Here is a 13,950-nt window from a genome sequence, read left to right as displayed (position 1 = left end):
CTAAAGGTATCTGCAACCCTATAGGTGGAACAACAATATGAACTAACCAGTACCCTGGAGCTCTTGTCTCTAGCTGCATATGTACCAAAAGATGGCCTAATAGGCCATCACTTGAAAGAGAGGCCCATTGGACTTGCAAACTTTATATGCCCCAGTACAGGGGAATGCCCGGGCCAAAAAGGGGGAGTGGGTGCCTAGGGGAGTGGGGGGTATGGGGGACTTTTGTTATAGCATTGGAAATGTAAATGAGCTAAATACCTAATAAAAAATGAAAAAAAAATAAGGAATGTTTGTTGTTGTTGGAGGGTAGGGTAAGAGGAGTCCAGGAAAAGATGATCTTAGCAATGCAAAGGAGTTATAGACAAGGTAGATGTGAAGCTGCCTCTGGTGTCTTGTGCTAGCACCCTCCATGAACCTTGGGAGTGGGGTAACAGATGGTGTAGTAGGTCTTTATACAGACTTGCTGGTCTTCTAGCAGTCAGGACATGTGCTTAGCAGGCGTGTCTGCCCATAGCACTTGTTTTAGACACAGATGAGGAAGGAAGAGAAGAGCAGGTGGGGATGGTTTGTGGTATCTACCACACCCATGGAAAGTGGCAGAAACATCCACTCATATTCTTTTCCAGGGTTAAGGACAACTATGAGAATTGGATCAGGAATATCAGATAATGTGGTAGGTCTTTTGAAAGACTATTTAGTCTCCTGTCAGGCATGGCCTGTTGCCTGAAAAGGGGCCCTCTGCCTATAGTTGAATACTCAGACAAAGATGAGTCTGGAAGAGAAGAGCAGATGGGGATGGTCTGTGGTATCTACAGGAGGCATGGAAGGGGGAAAAGGAAACTTCTCACTAGGGACAACCCAGAGTATTCTCTTTTGTTATCTTTTCTAACATTAAGAGAACTGTGTTAATAATGAAAATAATCAATGTGGAGAGTCCATTCCCAGAGGGTTAGAAATTTTTTGATTCCTTCAACAAACATATAGGCAAGTTATACTTTTAAGTAATGGGAAACTGAGGAGTAAAGGAACATCTTCATCTTCTGCATCCTAAGGACATATATAAGAGCTAAAGGAATAGCTCCATCCTTTGTGTACCCAAGTTTGGTTCCTGGAATCCACAAATTTGGCACAGAACTACCTGTATTCCCAGGTCTAGAAAATACGGTACATTCTTCTGGCCTCCTAGAGTACCAGATGTACAAAAGGTGAAAAGACACATACATGTTTGATTACCTAGTTTGAAAAGGATTTTCTTCATGTATATGTCATTTATTTTTCAAAATTAAATATGGTTTAATTTAGGTGGATAAGGTATACTAATTATATAGCTGGCCAGCCTGATACCATTAATGACACTGTTATGCTTGCAGACAGCATCTTAGCATAACCGTCCTCTGAAAGGCTTCACCTAACTGTTGGCTAAAACAGATGCAGAGAGCCACAGCCAAACATTAGATGAAGCTCTGGCAGTCTTGTGGAAGAATTGGTGAAACAATTGAAGGACTCGGGACTCCGTTGGAAGACAAAAATCAACTAACCTGGACCCTTGGGAGCTCTCAGAAATTGAACTGCCAACCAAAATGGAAGCATGGTCTAGACCTAGGCCCCCAGCACATTTGTAGCAGATGTTCAGCTTGGTCTTCATGTGAGTTCCTCCAACTGTAGCAGGGTCTGTCCCTGATTTTGTTGCCTCCCTGTTGATCTAGTTACCCTAAATGGGCTTTGTCGTCTGGCCTCAGTGAGGGAGAATGTGCCTAGGTTTGCAGTAACTGATGGGTGCATGAGAGGAAGTGACACTGGCGCTCCCCATTCTCATAGGAGAAGAGGAAGGAAGAACTATGAAGAAGAGTTGTGAGAGGGGGTCTGGGAAGAGAGGGGAGCATATATTGGGTAGTAAACTGAATTAATTAGTTAATTTAAAAAGATAGCACAGCAGGCAGAATGTTATAGAACTTTTTACCAAATTTGAAAGGTAATTACCTTTCAATTAGAACAAGGCTAGTAGCGTATCTTCCTGGTCTAATGGAGATCATCAAAATAAATGTAAAACAAGATTATGATGAGTACATTTGTGAATAATGGAAAATTCAAGGTCCTTTCAAGATATCTTCTTTAAAATGTTATTGTCTTGAAGGAATTCCTGAAAAGATACAGGCAAAATATTAAAGAAACTTATCCCAGATTATATTTGAAGAAAGAACAATGTACATTAATAGAAATGTAGATAACTGCTAATCTAATTAGATATACTCTATATTAGAAGTCCTATAAAAGCTATTTTGTAGTTTGAAGTACAATTCAAAATTTTACTTGCATAGATATTCCTATTATTTTGGTAGTGTTAGAGTCATAAGGGGGTGGCTTGCCTACAATACAGTCAGTTCAAGAATAGCTTTAGGCAACATATTCAGACCCTGTGTCACAGTAACAAGAATAAAGAAGATAAAAGATATAGATCAAGGGTAGAGTGCTTGTCTAGCATGTGGATAAGCCTGGCTTCTATTCCTAGTTCCCTCTCCCTCCCCCCATCCTTCTTCTTCTTTCCCTCCTTCCTTCCCTGTCTCCTTCTCCCTCTCTCCTCCCTCTCCTCCCCCTCTCCTTCTTCCTCTTAATCCCCTCTCTCATGAATGTTACTTAGAGCCCATTTTCAATGGATACCACTACCATTATATAGTCTTAACACATGTACATAATGTGAGCTGAACTTAAATGCAGGGTTTAGTGTAGTTTTGAGCTATTCAGAATAGGCAGGGCAGTAAGTGTTGTAAAGGACAGGTCCAGGCTGACTTGTGATATGCAACAGGGAAAAGAAGGCCCAAACACAGAGCTTCAACAGGCTATTCATCACTTTCCACTCCTTGCAAATCTGGGTAGTATTTATTTGAGCCCCCACCAGCAGGGAATAAGGTAGGGTTAGGTAGTTGCAAAGAAGAAGAAAAACTGGAAGTCCTGGCAAAAAACAAAACAAAAAACAAAATAAAATTTGCAATAGAAGCCAGAGTGCCCTATGGTGCACCCCAATAATTGTTCTCTGGCATTTTACTCTTCTCCTTTCACAGCTAAAGGACCCTCTCTAATAGGTCTTCCATACTACTTGGCTCTTTGTAAGTACCCTATTTCCCCAGACTTAGAGTGACCTCTGCTTGATTCTCAAATTCTCCTGAGAAAAAACTCCCTGTGGATACATCAACATTCAGGGCACCCAACTGAGTGTTTTGCAGGGATGAGGAGACAATACAATCACAGTCAGACAAGTTGGTCTTTGGGCCTGCAAGTTCCTTTATTTCTCCTTAAAAGAGGCATAAACTCCTGCAGAAGTACACCTAACATATTTTTCTTTTAGCTCCATTTGCTGCCTATTTACAACATATAAGATACACTCAAGTTATCTTGTGTTTATGGCTTTTATCAAGTGGTCAACCACTATTTATTTAAAAATTTGTATCATTTGTGTGTGTGTAAATTTTTTTCTTCTGAATTTTGGTATAAATTTGGGTTGAAAAATACCTTTAAGCACCAAGTCTAAGTTACTTTCTGAGGCTATAAATCTTATATGTCTTCCGGGTTATCAGGCTGAGATAAAGATGAACATAGGAGCAACCATTCACACCTTACTACTATTAATGATATGCTCATGGGACTGAATAGAGGGCTTAGCCCATGAGAGCAGTGGCTATTCAACCATAGATTTCTAGTACCTCAAAGATGGTTTAGAACTATCTGTAACTCCAATCATGGGGTCTCAGACACTTTCTTTTGTCCTACTGTGACACCAGCTATGCACTTGGTATACATAGTAGAAAACCTTATCCACCTAAATTAAACCAAATTCAATGTGAAAAATAAATGATATATACAAGGTCTTGAATTACCTCTCCAGCTCAGCTCTCTGTAGCATGCTGAGTTCTGGTTAACTCCACTCCACTACTGCTGTGTTCTTGGTGACCATCCCATGGTACTGGTATCTCTAACATTCTATGTTCTTCTGGTGCACTAATATTCACCAATAACCTCTCCTAGGTTCCCTTCATGGTGCCAATCCTCAAATTCTTTGCATGACCTGTTCAGTCCTGGTCAGTCAACTGTAACTAAGGCTATACCTTCAGCAATGGCCTTCTCTCACCTCTCAAGGTATCAAGCCTAAACTGCTCTCCATGACACCTTCATACCATCAAAAGCAGTACCACATGGGTGATCCTTACACATTACCAAGTCTAGCTGGACCATGAGTCTATCTCTACAACACAGATTTTTTTGTGTGCTCTCAGAAAACCCTTCCCAAAAGATATCACCCCAAATGTGGGTCTTGACTTAATCACTTCTAATTTCTTAGCTCCAGCTACACTTCACCAATTGTCCCACATAATTTTATTTTTAACTCTAAAACCAGGTCCACACGGCTGAAGATGCCAAGTTCTGCTGTTTTCTGGGCCTGGAACATGCTTCCTTATTCTATTATATTTTACCTGCCTTCTGTTTGCTAAATTCACTGCCTAAGCTTGGCTGTGTTGGACTTTGCTCTGTAGATGAAACTTGAACTTAGATATCTACATGTCTCTGTCTCCTGTCTCTGGGATTAAAGGCATGAACCACCAGACCTGCACCTAAGTTTTTCTTTAAATGGAAAAAATGTTGTCCCAGGCTGGCCAGGCTGGCCAAGAAGATCTTCTCTGTGTCTCCTAGGATTAAAAGTATATAACACCATGCCTGGTCCTAAGAGTTTCATGACCAATATTCCTCAAGATCTGAATCAAAAAGTTGTGTCTTCCTGCCTCAAGATCTGTATCCCAGGTAAACTCTCAATTTCTAGATTACAATTCACTCCAGATTAAAAGTTCAAATGAAAACAATAACCAGACCATAAAAAGGCTTAGATCCCTTCTTTAACTGAAAAAGCATATATTTAGCTCTGTGGGATCTTATCCCAAGATCACCACTCCCCTAATTCAATTATCTAGAAAACAGGATTTAGCTTCATTCTGCTTCCTGGTGGCTCTTTTCTATTTGAACTGTACATTTTGTATTTTTCTTTTCTATACTTGCTACCTTTCATTAAAATGATCTTCATAAAAGTGAACAATAGTAACCACACAACTGACTTTGTACAAGGCTGTTTTAAGACTTCCTTTCTTGTTTGACAGTGGTGGCACACACCTTTGATCCCAGCACTTGGAGGCAGAAGCAGAGGCAGACAGATTTCCTAGTTCAAGGCCAGCTTGGTCTATAGAGTGAGTTTCAGGACAGCCAGAGATATACAGAGAAACCCAGTCTCGACCCCCACCCCTCAAAACAACAAGCTCCCCCAAAACAGACTTCCTTTGTCAAAGCAATAATCTAAGTTTCTTCACCTTATCCTCAGATAAACTCTTCAGACAATAGCAGAAGAGCCACATTCTTCAAAATATCACAACAAACATCTCTATGCCAAATTTTAAGTCTTCTTCTCTGAAACCTCTTGAGCTATGTCTTCATACTTGAAAAATGACTCAGGAATTCTATCTTCCATGCTTCTACTACTATGTTCCATCGAGCCCCAATTGAAACATTACACTGCTTTACCAAAGCTTCATATCTACATTCCACCAGTCTAAAGCTTAGTCAGGCCTACCACTGCAATACCCAACTCCTCGTGCTAATTACTGTCATAGGGTTTCAATGCTGCAGAAACATTCCCTGACCACAACAACTCTTGTAATTGACAACATGTAAGTGAGGCTTGCTTACAGGTTCAGAGCATCAGTCTATTATCATTATTGCTGGAAGCATGACAACATTCACTTAGACAGAAAACTGGTGGAGCTGAAACTTCTATGTCTTGTTTAGAAGGCAGCTAAAAGACTGATTTCCAGGAGGCTAGGAGGAAGCTTTCAAAGCCCACTCCTACAGTGACACAGTTCCTAAAACAAAGCTACACATACTCCAACAAGGCCACAGCTACAACAACAAAGCAACTATAATATTGCTACTCCCTATGCAAATCATATTCAACAAACCATACTGGCTTTAGTTCTTGGCCACTGGATGGGTCTCAATTTGGAGCACTCATAGTTTGGGAGGGCATTTTCTCCCTCTCTGCATATCTTGTAGATAGGACTCAATTTGGATCGAAGGTTTGCTGGGTAGGTTGCTGTCCTTATCTCCTTACTAGAAGTCCAACTTGTCTACATGACTTGACCACTTCAGCATCCATATCTCCCATCTCTAAGAGTCTCAGCTAGATTTACCTCAATAGGCCCACAGAAGCCTCCCTGATCCTAAGTGTCTGGTACATCCTCCTGATTGCCCCCTACTTAATGCTGGTTTTCATTCTCTCTCCACTGCTTTCTCTACATCTGCTACAGATCCCATCCTGCTTCCCTGCCCATCTCCTTTCCCAACCAGTTCCCTCCCTCTACCTCCAATATCTATTTTCTTTCCCTTCTTAGAAAAATTCAACCATGCTCCCTTGGGCTTATTTGAATTCTTTTTGGGAGGTTTCTCTTTTTATCATAGTGTGGTTAACCTGTACTTTATGACTAATATCCATGTATAAGTGAATACATAAAATGCATGAAGTCATTTTGGGTTCAGTTAAATTACCCAGGATTATACTTTCATCTTCCATTCATTTGCCTGCAAAATTCATGATATCTGTGTTTTTTAATAGCTGAATATTATTCCATTTTGTAAATGAACTATTTATATACATCCATTCTTCACTTGAGACACATCTAGGTTTTTTTTTTTCTGTTTCTGGATATAATAAGTAAAACTACTAAGATTATGTTGAGTTCTTTGACCCAAATAGATTTGTTTTTTGTACAGGTTAATAAATATGGTTTTATTTGCATTCTATATGCAGACATTCAGTTAGACCATCATCAATTTTTGAAGATTGTCTTCCTTTTCCATTGTACTGTTTTGTCTTCTTTCTCAAAAATTATGTGTTGGTATGAATGTGGGTGTAAAATTAATATTATGTATATTGTAAGGATGCAAAATCTCTCAAATAAAATGCCTATTGCATATGGTTTAGTCAGGAAATGAAAGGTGGGACATCCAGGAGGCAGAAAGAATTCTGGGAGAGAGCTATGCAACAGATTGGCCTGGAAGGTGAGAGGAGGTGGACATGGCGCTTGCACACAGTAAACCAGCCAAGTGGCAAAATGTAGGTTAAAATAAATGGGCTATTTAAGTTATGATAATAGTCAGCATGGAGGTTACATATAGGACCAAGATATTTATAAATATATTTTGAGTCTGAATCTTATCTCTGGGAGCTTGTGGATGAGAGACAAACCAAACCATAACTTCTATATGTAGGTTTATTTCTGAATCTCTGATTTGATTCCATTGATCAACTTTTTTTTTGTTGTTTTTTGTTTTGTTTTGTGTTTTGTTTTGTTTTTGTTTTTTGTTTCTATGGCAAATCCATGCAGTTTTTATTACCATTGCCCTATTCTACAGCTTGAAGTCAGGGATAGTGATACTTCTAGATGTTCTTTTATTGTTCAGGATCATTTTACTTATCCTGGGGTTTTGGTTTTTCCCTAATTACTTGAGAATTGTTCTTTCAAGATCTGTAAAGAATTGAGGTGGAATTTTGATGGCAATTGCCTTGAATCTAAATTGCTTTTGTTAAGATGGCCATTTTCACTAGAGCATGCCTCTTGTGTCCCTGCTTAGGGAGATCTCCAGGGAAACAGGCAGGGTGAGGGGTTGGGAAGCAGGCAATCTGCTAAGACATGGCTGCAGGTGGAGGTACAGACCAGAAAGGTGATGGGGTTCTGTGTCCCTGGATAGGGCAGACCTTCTAGGAGACAGGCAGGGTCTGGGATTAAGCAGACAGATTTTTCATGGGTGGTTATGGTAGAGCTGGATTGGTCCTTCATCTACTGGGCACTTTTGGGGTGTGGTTCCTTGTGTCATATTACCCTGTCTTAAAATGCATCTGTACACTTTTGGAGATACACTATCTACAACAATAGTTACATTTATGAATATGAAGCCATTTTACAATTTCCAGGATAAAAGTCAGTTCCATAATTTAGGTGCAGAGACTCAGAACTGTAAATGTTTTACAGCAAAACTACATTCAGTCCCAAGTAATGTGATAGTTTGAGAAAGTCAGAGATATGTGACATGGAAATATGATATGAACTAAATTCTACAATAAAGCATGCAATTATTTCTCTCTATCCATACAATTTTATGAGTAAAATATGTCAATTTTTTCTGTTTATTTAATGATGTTATAAAATCACTTTTTTATTCTTCTACTCTGACCACCCTGCCATATTTCAAAGGCTAATTTAGATTAATACTCTAATTTTTAAAAATAATTATCTATATCTATTTTCAGTGACAGTATTTGCTGCAGTTTTTTTTAAGTGCTTTTATTACATTTGTATTTTTTTTTTTTTGGTTTTTCTTATTGCTAACAAATTAATCACAGACTTCTTTGTGAATGTTCACTACACATGTAAAAAGACAAAACAAACATATTCATTTACAGAGCCAGTAACTTTATTTTCAGTCAAGTAAGCCTTTCTTCTATCAGACAGGAAAAAGTTTACACTGGGTCGAAGCCGAGCTACAAGTTCTCTAAGGTGGACAACTGAGAAAACAGATGATAAGTGAGCCTTAGCTTACTTAAGTGTATCTCTCTACTTGTAATTATTAAATGTAGGAGGACTTTCACAATTTTTCCACCACAAATTGCCAGGATTCTTGTTGTTTTAAGGAAAGTCTTATCTGTTTTGCATCTTTCTGCCTTATAAAACTACTGTTTGATATGTAAAATTTTCACTCAATTTACATGTCCGTTTTGATCTGATCTGTTATAGCCTAATAGTGGTCAGTGCTGCATGGTTTTTGTCATTCACCTTGAATTACACATAAGTTCTATCATCTCATCCATAACTCTCTTAACATTAAAATATTATCTCAAGGTATTTTGATAGTTTTCTACTTAGATTAAAAACCTGTTATATCTTCAGCTTCTGGCATCTTTAACCATTATTTTACTCCACAGAGACTTCTTTTTCTAGACATCTTTAAACCACCTTAGGTTGGCTCAAACTCTATTTATTGGATACCCCACTTCCCTTTGTTTCACTTTGTGTCTGTGTCTCTGCCTGTCCATCTGTCTGTGTGTCTGTCTGAATGTCTCTGTCTCTCACTCTCCCTCGGAGACACATACACACATACACATGTGTATGATTTACATGCCATTTCCATTATATTCATTAAAAGGGAACTATGGTTTATTATAGGCTGTAGGGCAGAAGATAAAAAAATATATACTGGGTTTATCTATACAAGCCTTCACTAATAACTTAGTTATGGGTTTTAACGCTCCATGAACCTGTAGATGTGAGACAGGTGATGTATGTTTAGCCAGGTAATTACTACTAATGGATATTTCATGCAAATATTCTCTGTTGTAAACTCCTTATTTGATTTATGATTTAAATTAATGTGTAAACTTGTGATGAACTTTTTACTATGTGATTATGTATTCTGAAAAATGTGTAAGTTGTGAAGACAAAGAGATCATCATCACCACTTTCATCATCATCTTCATCATCTTTATCATCTTCATCACGATTCATTGTGCTTTTCCCTGTTTTCTTAGAGAGCGTTCTTAGGAAACTTTTTACAATTTTGAAATAAATGCTAAGTGTACTTTTCCAAGTGTCCCTTTTTCTTCCTTGGGACTGCAACCAGCAGGGTGAATGTTAGAGCCAAGCAATTCCTGAGATAGAACAAAGGCTGAATTACTTAATTCCCCTCTGATAGGCTACAGGTGTTAATCACCTAAACCAGGGACTTTTAACCCACAGAATGAGCAAGAAAGTATTTAGGACTTTTTAGCAGTTAGCATCATTACTATGTAGACCAGGCTGTCCTAAAAACATCACAGAGGTATTCCTGCATCTGCCTCCTGTCTACTTGGATTATTATAAGAATAGCTTATTAGTAAGTAAAAATAATAGTAAGTGATACAAATTGAATACCTGAGGCTTATTTGTATATTAATTACATTGAATACTTCACACCCAAGCAAACTATAGAAATTACTTTATATAGATATGCATAGAAATGACAGGCTTGTTCATGCTATTCCTTAAAATATGAACATGGAAATATAGAAAGTAATATGAACCTTTGAAATCAGTGATCAACATTAAAATTATGACCCATTTGAACTGAGTAACGAGTAATTGTAATGATCCTTCATGCTCATTATTACTATATTATTCCCATAAATATATTTGCAAAACCCATGTTAGTTATTGTTGCCAAATTCACATATGTACCAGTGTGGCAACAGACTGGAAGAGTTAGTAAGAAGTGGGTCTATATTACTACATTATAAGCACATATTTTTACTAACTTGAAAAGAATAAGTACCCGGGTAGTGGTGGTACATGCCTTTAATCCTGGCACTTGGGAGACAGAGGCAAACAGATTTCTGACTTCAAGGCCAGCTTGGTCTATAGAGTGAGTTCCTGGATAGCCAGGGCTAAACAGAGAAACCCTATCTTGAAAACCAAAAAATAAAAAATATAAATAAATAAATAAATTTTATGAAATATGTTCAAAGAATCACATCACAACTTGCTACACAATAGGTTTATAATATGCATTTTCTAGAATATATCTTGTTATTCTGAACATTACATATCTAACATATTCAACATATTAAAAACATTCTTTATGTTGAGTGTTAGCAGGCACTAAAAACAGAACAAACATAATTTTTCCCAACGAATTCTTCACTTAACAGTAACTTCTTTATAGCTCTTTTCAAGGACTGGTTTCTCAGACTATAGATAACAGGGTTGAGGGTTGGGGGCAGTACTGTGTAAAAGATAGAGAGCATGAAGTCTAAAGCAGTTGGTGAGTCTGAGGTTGGCTTTAGATAGGCACAAATGCCTGTTGAGAGAAAAAATGAAACAACGAAGAGATGGGGCAGGCAAGTGGAGAAGACCTTAGATCGGCCTTCAGCAGAGGGCATCCTGAGAACTGTAGAGAATATCTGGCCATAGGAGAAGGCAATCCCTACAAAGCAGGCAAAGCCCATTACAGCAATGAAAGTAGACACTTTCAGTACTCCAAAGTAATCATTAGAGCAGGAGAGCTTGAGCAACTGGGGGATATCACAGAAGAACTGGTGAATTGTTTTGTCCCCACAGAATCTGATAAAGAGTGTACTTGTTGTGAATAATGTTCCTGAGATACCTCCACTTAGCCACACAGCTGCCACAGCCCAAGTGCACTTTCTGGGACTCATTATGACCTCATAGTGCAGTGGGAAGCAGATGGCCACATAGCGGTCATAAGACATCACTGTAAGAAGGGCCATTTCACTCCAGGCCAAACCTGTGAAGAAAAATATCTGCAGTATACACTGTCCATATGAAATGTAGCCACTTCGTGCCAGGGAACTGTCAACATACTGGGGGACTGTGACAGAGAGGGATGAGAGGTCCAGAATGGAAAGTTGTTTCAGAAAGTAATACATTGGAGACTGGAGCTGTGGGTCTAGTGTTGTGATGGTGATAATAATGAAGTTCCCTGCTGAGCCCAATAGGTATGTCACCAGGAAGAGCAAAGCCTGTAAGATCTGCAGCTCATGGTTATCAGAGAACCCCATGAGGAGGAATCCACTCATTGTTGTCATGTTTCCTGGAGTCATTTTGCAAATAAGTTTGTGGTAACAGCTGAAAAATAATTTTTTTTGTGAAATGTATTAATATAATATATATAATATATAATAACATATACATAACACATTATATATAAATGTTCTATTTTCTCTACTTCAGATAATGTTTAAGCAATTGCAGCTTGAAAACTTGATAAATATACCTGCAATGGCAAGAATCAACAGGATAAATCAGTGCTTTTGTGATGAAGTTTAGACTTTTTGATAAGTAAGTAGTAGTTTAGAGACGAATAAAAACGTCAAACTCACCATATTGTTTTGGTTTCTCTAAAAACATTTTAATTTCCACCAAAGAAACCTGTGACTTTCAAGTCACAATAGAAATACAATCATGAGGTATTGGTTAAGGTTTTCTGTACTCACATTTTGTGACTTCTGTATTACATTTTGTGTACCACTGTATTGTAGCAGATGGTCTAGTTGTAGACAGGTAATACAGATTTCCTTCCTAGGAAGCCATGTGGTTATTACCATAGAAACTGCCTAAAGTGTTGCTAAGAGCCAAATCAAAGGAGCATCCTACTGTTTCTCTAGTTTTTAAGTGTAGAGCCAAGCCCAGAGCCTTGAAATTTCTCAGCAAGCACTCTAACTTTATTTCTATTTTCAAATGTACTTTTCTTTAGTATCAAATAAAACTACCTTTGCATAGAAAGTATGTGTCATTTTCCAATTTGGTGTCTCACTTGATGGCCTGGTGCACAGTTGGTATCTAAAAACAAAACAAAACAAACAAAACAAAATAAAACATAAAATACATGCTTTTGAATTGTGTGTGTGTGTGTACTTGTGTATGTGTGTGTGTACACGCATGAACGCATGTGTGTTTGGGGTGTGTGTGCATGTAGCATGTTTTTTTTTGAGAGAACCATGTATCTTGAGATTAAAACATTTCCTTTCTGTTTTAATCTCAGAGGAATCGCCATCTATGGCCTACCTCTTCTGAAATAGTGCAGACCCTGGCTGCCTTTCTGACACTCGTTTTGTAGAATAAACTCAAGGTCTGAGTATTCCATTTCAACAGTTTTCCCTGATAAAGTTCTGTTTTAAGAGTGTAATAAAGCATCAGTAAATTAAAAGTTTTAAAATCTACTTAGCTGCCACGCTGGAAAAGCTCTTGGCTTTCAATCCATAAGAAAAAATTAGAAATTTAATCTAATTTGAAATTCAAAAGATTAAATGGTTTTCATCAAAGCAACAAACCATATCATGTGAAGTCAGAGAAACTAAACACTGTATGGTTGTCTCTAACATTTTCTATATTTCTCATTTCTGCTTTGTTGAAACTAGTAAAATGCTAGCAGAATTATTGTTGATTATTTTTATTTTCATTTTGTCAAACTGTACAAGGAGTTGACAGAAGACTGAGAATCTTATATTCAGCACTGTTTTCAATGAGACAGAAATTCTGGTGATTTTCAGTAAAATTTTTATTTGATCTACACAAATACTTTCATTTTTGTTAAGCTAAATATAAGATCCATTTTATAGGAAGAACTTATGTCTCAAGTGTTTTTTTTTAAATAACAGAACTGAGATGTGAAATTTAAGCAGCAGCCTTTTAGATGGACACAAATTTGTTTTTTTACCCAAAAATATGACTATCAGGAAAAGGCATGAATGACTTTGGAGAAAACACAGTTTGGTTTTTTGTTTTGTTTTTTCTTTTTCTTTTTAGGAACATGTAACACTGATAGCTTTTTCTCTACTGCTTACCTCTGACAGTATTTTAAAAATAGTTTTCCTGATTCTTGAGTTCCATAAACACATTCCATATCACCCTTTCCAATTTATGGTCCTTTTCCATGTTATTTTAAAATTTTTACATGGATCACATATATGGATTTTATTGATTAACTCATTTTCAGTAAGGTGAGCTTCTTGTCTTCCTTGATTGAATTATACCCTTGCTGTTTTAACATTCATTTGAAAAGCAATTTACTTCAGGGATTTATAGAATATCTTCCCTGCATTGGAAAACTCACCTCAGAATTTCTTGGTGTGTAGAAATCTATCCAAACTGATCACAGCCTGCACTGTTACCTTTGAACAAGCATAGAATTTTAAAATGCACTGTTGAAGACACGTTTTTTTGTTTGTTTGGTTTTTTTTTTTTTTTTTTTTTTTTTTTTTTAGAGGGGGGGGGTTTTAAAAATAGAAGCCAAACTGAATGACAGATGTGCCTCATTTTCTCCGTTCCTTTGTCACTTGGCATTTGGACCCATTGAAATGGTCACACA

At 37.5% G+C, this 13,950-nt stretch overlaps 1 protein-coding gene across 1 annotated transcript; it reads right to left on the bottom strand.

Moving 5' to 3' along the window:
- Nucleotides 1–10,701: 10,701 nt before the first annotated feature.
- On the bottom strand, nt 10,702–11,707 carry LOC110283668 (olfactory receptor 14J1-like). The gene has a single exon (XM_021149086.1). It carries the CDS (start codon nt 11,681–11,683, stop codon nt 10,712–10,714), a length of 972 nt encoding a protein of 323 aa, XP_021004745.1. The 5' UTR covers nt 11,684–11,707; the 3' UTR covers nt 10,702–10,711.
- Between the last annotated feature and the right edge of the window lie 2,243 nt (nt 11,708–13,950).

Source organism: Mus caroli, chromosome 17, assembly GCF_900094665.2.
Source record: "Mus caroli chromosome 17, CAROLI_EIJ_v1.1, whole genome shotgun sequence".
NCBI classification, from domain to species: domain Eukaryota; kingdom Metazoa; phylum Chordata; class Mammalia; order Rodentia; family Muridae; genus Mus; species Mus caroli.
This window is presented reverse-complemented; position numbering and strand designations above follow the sequence as displayed.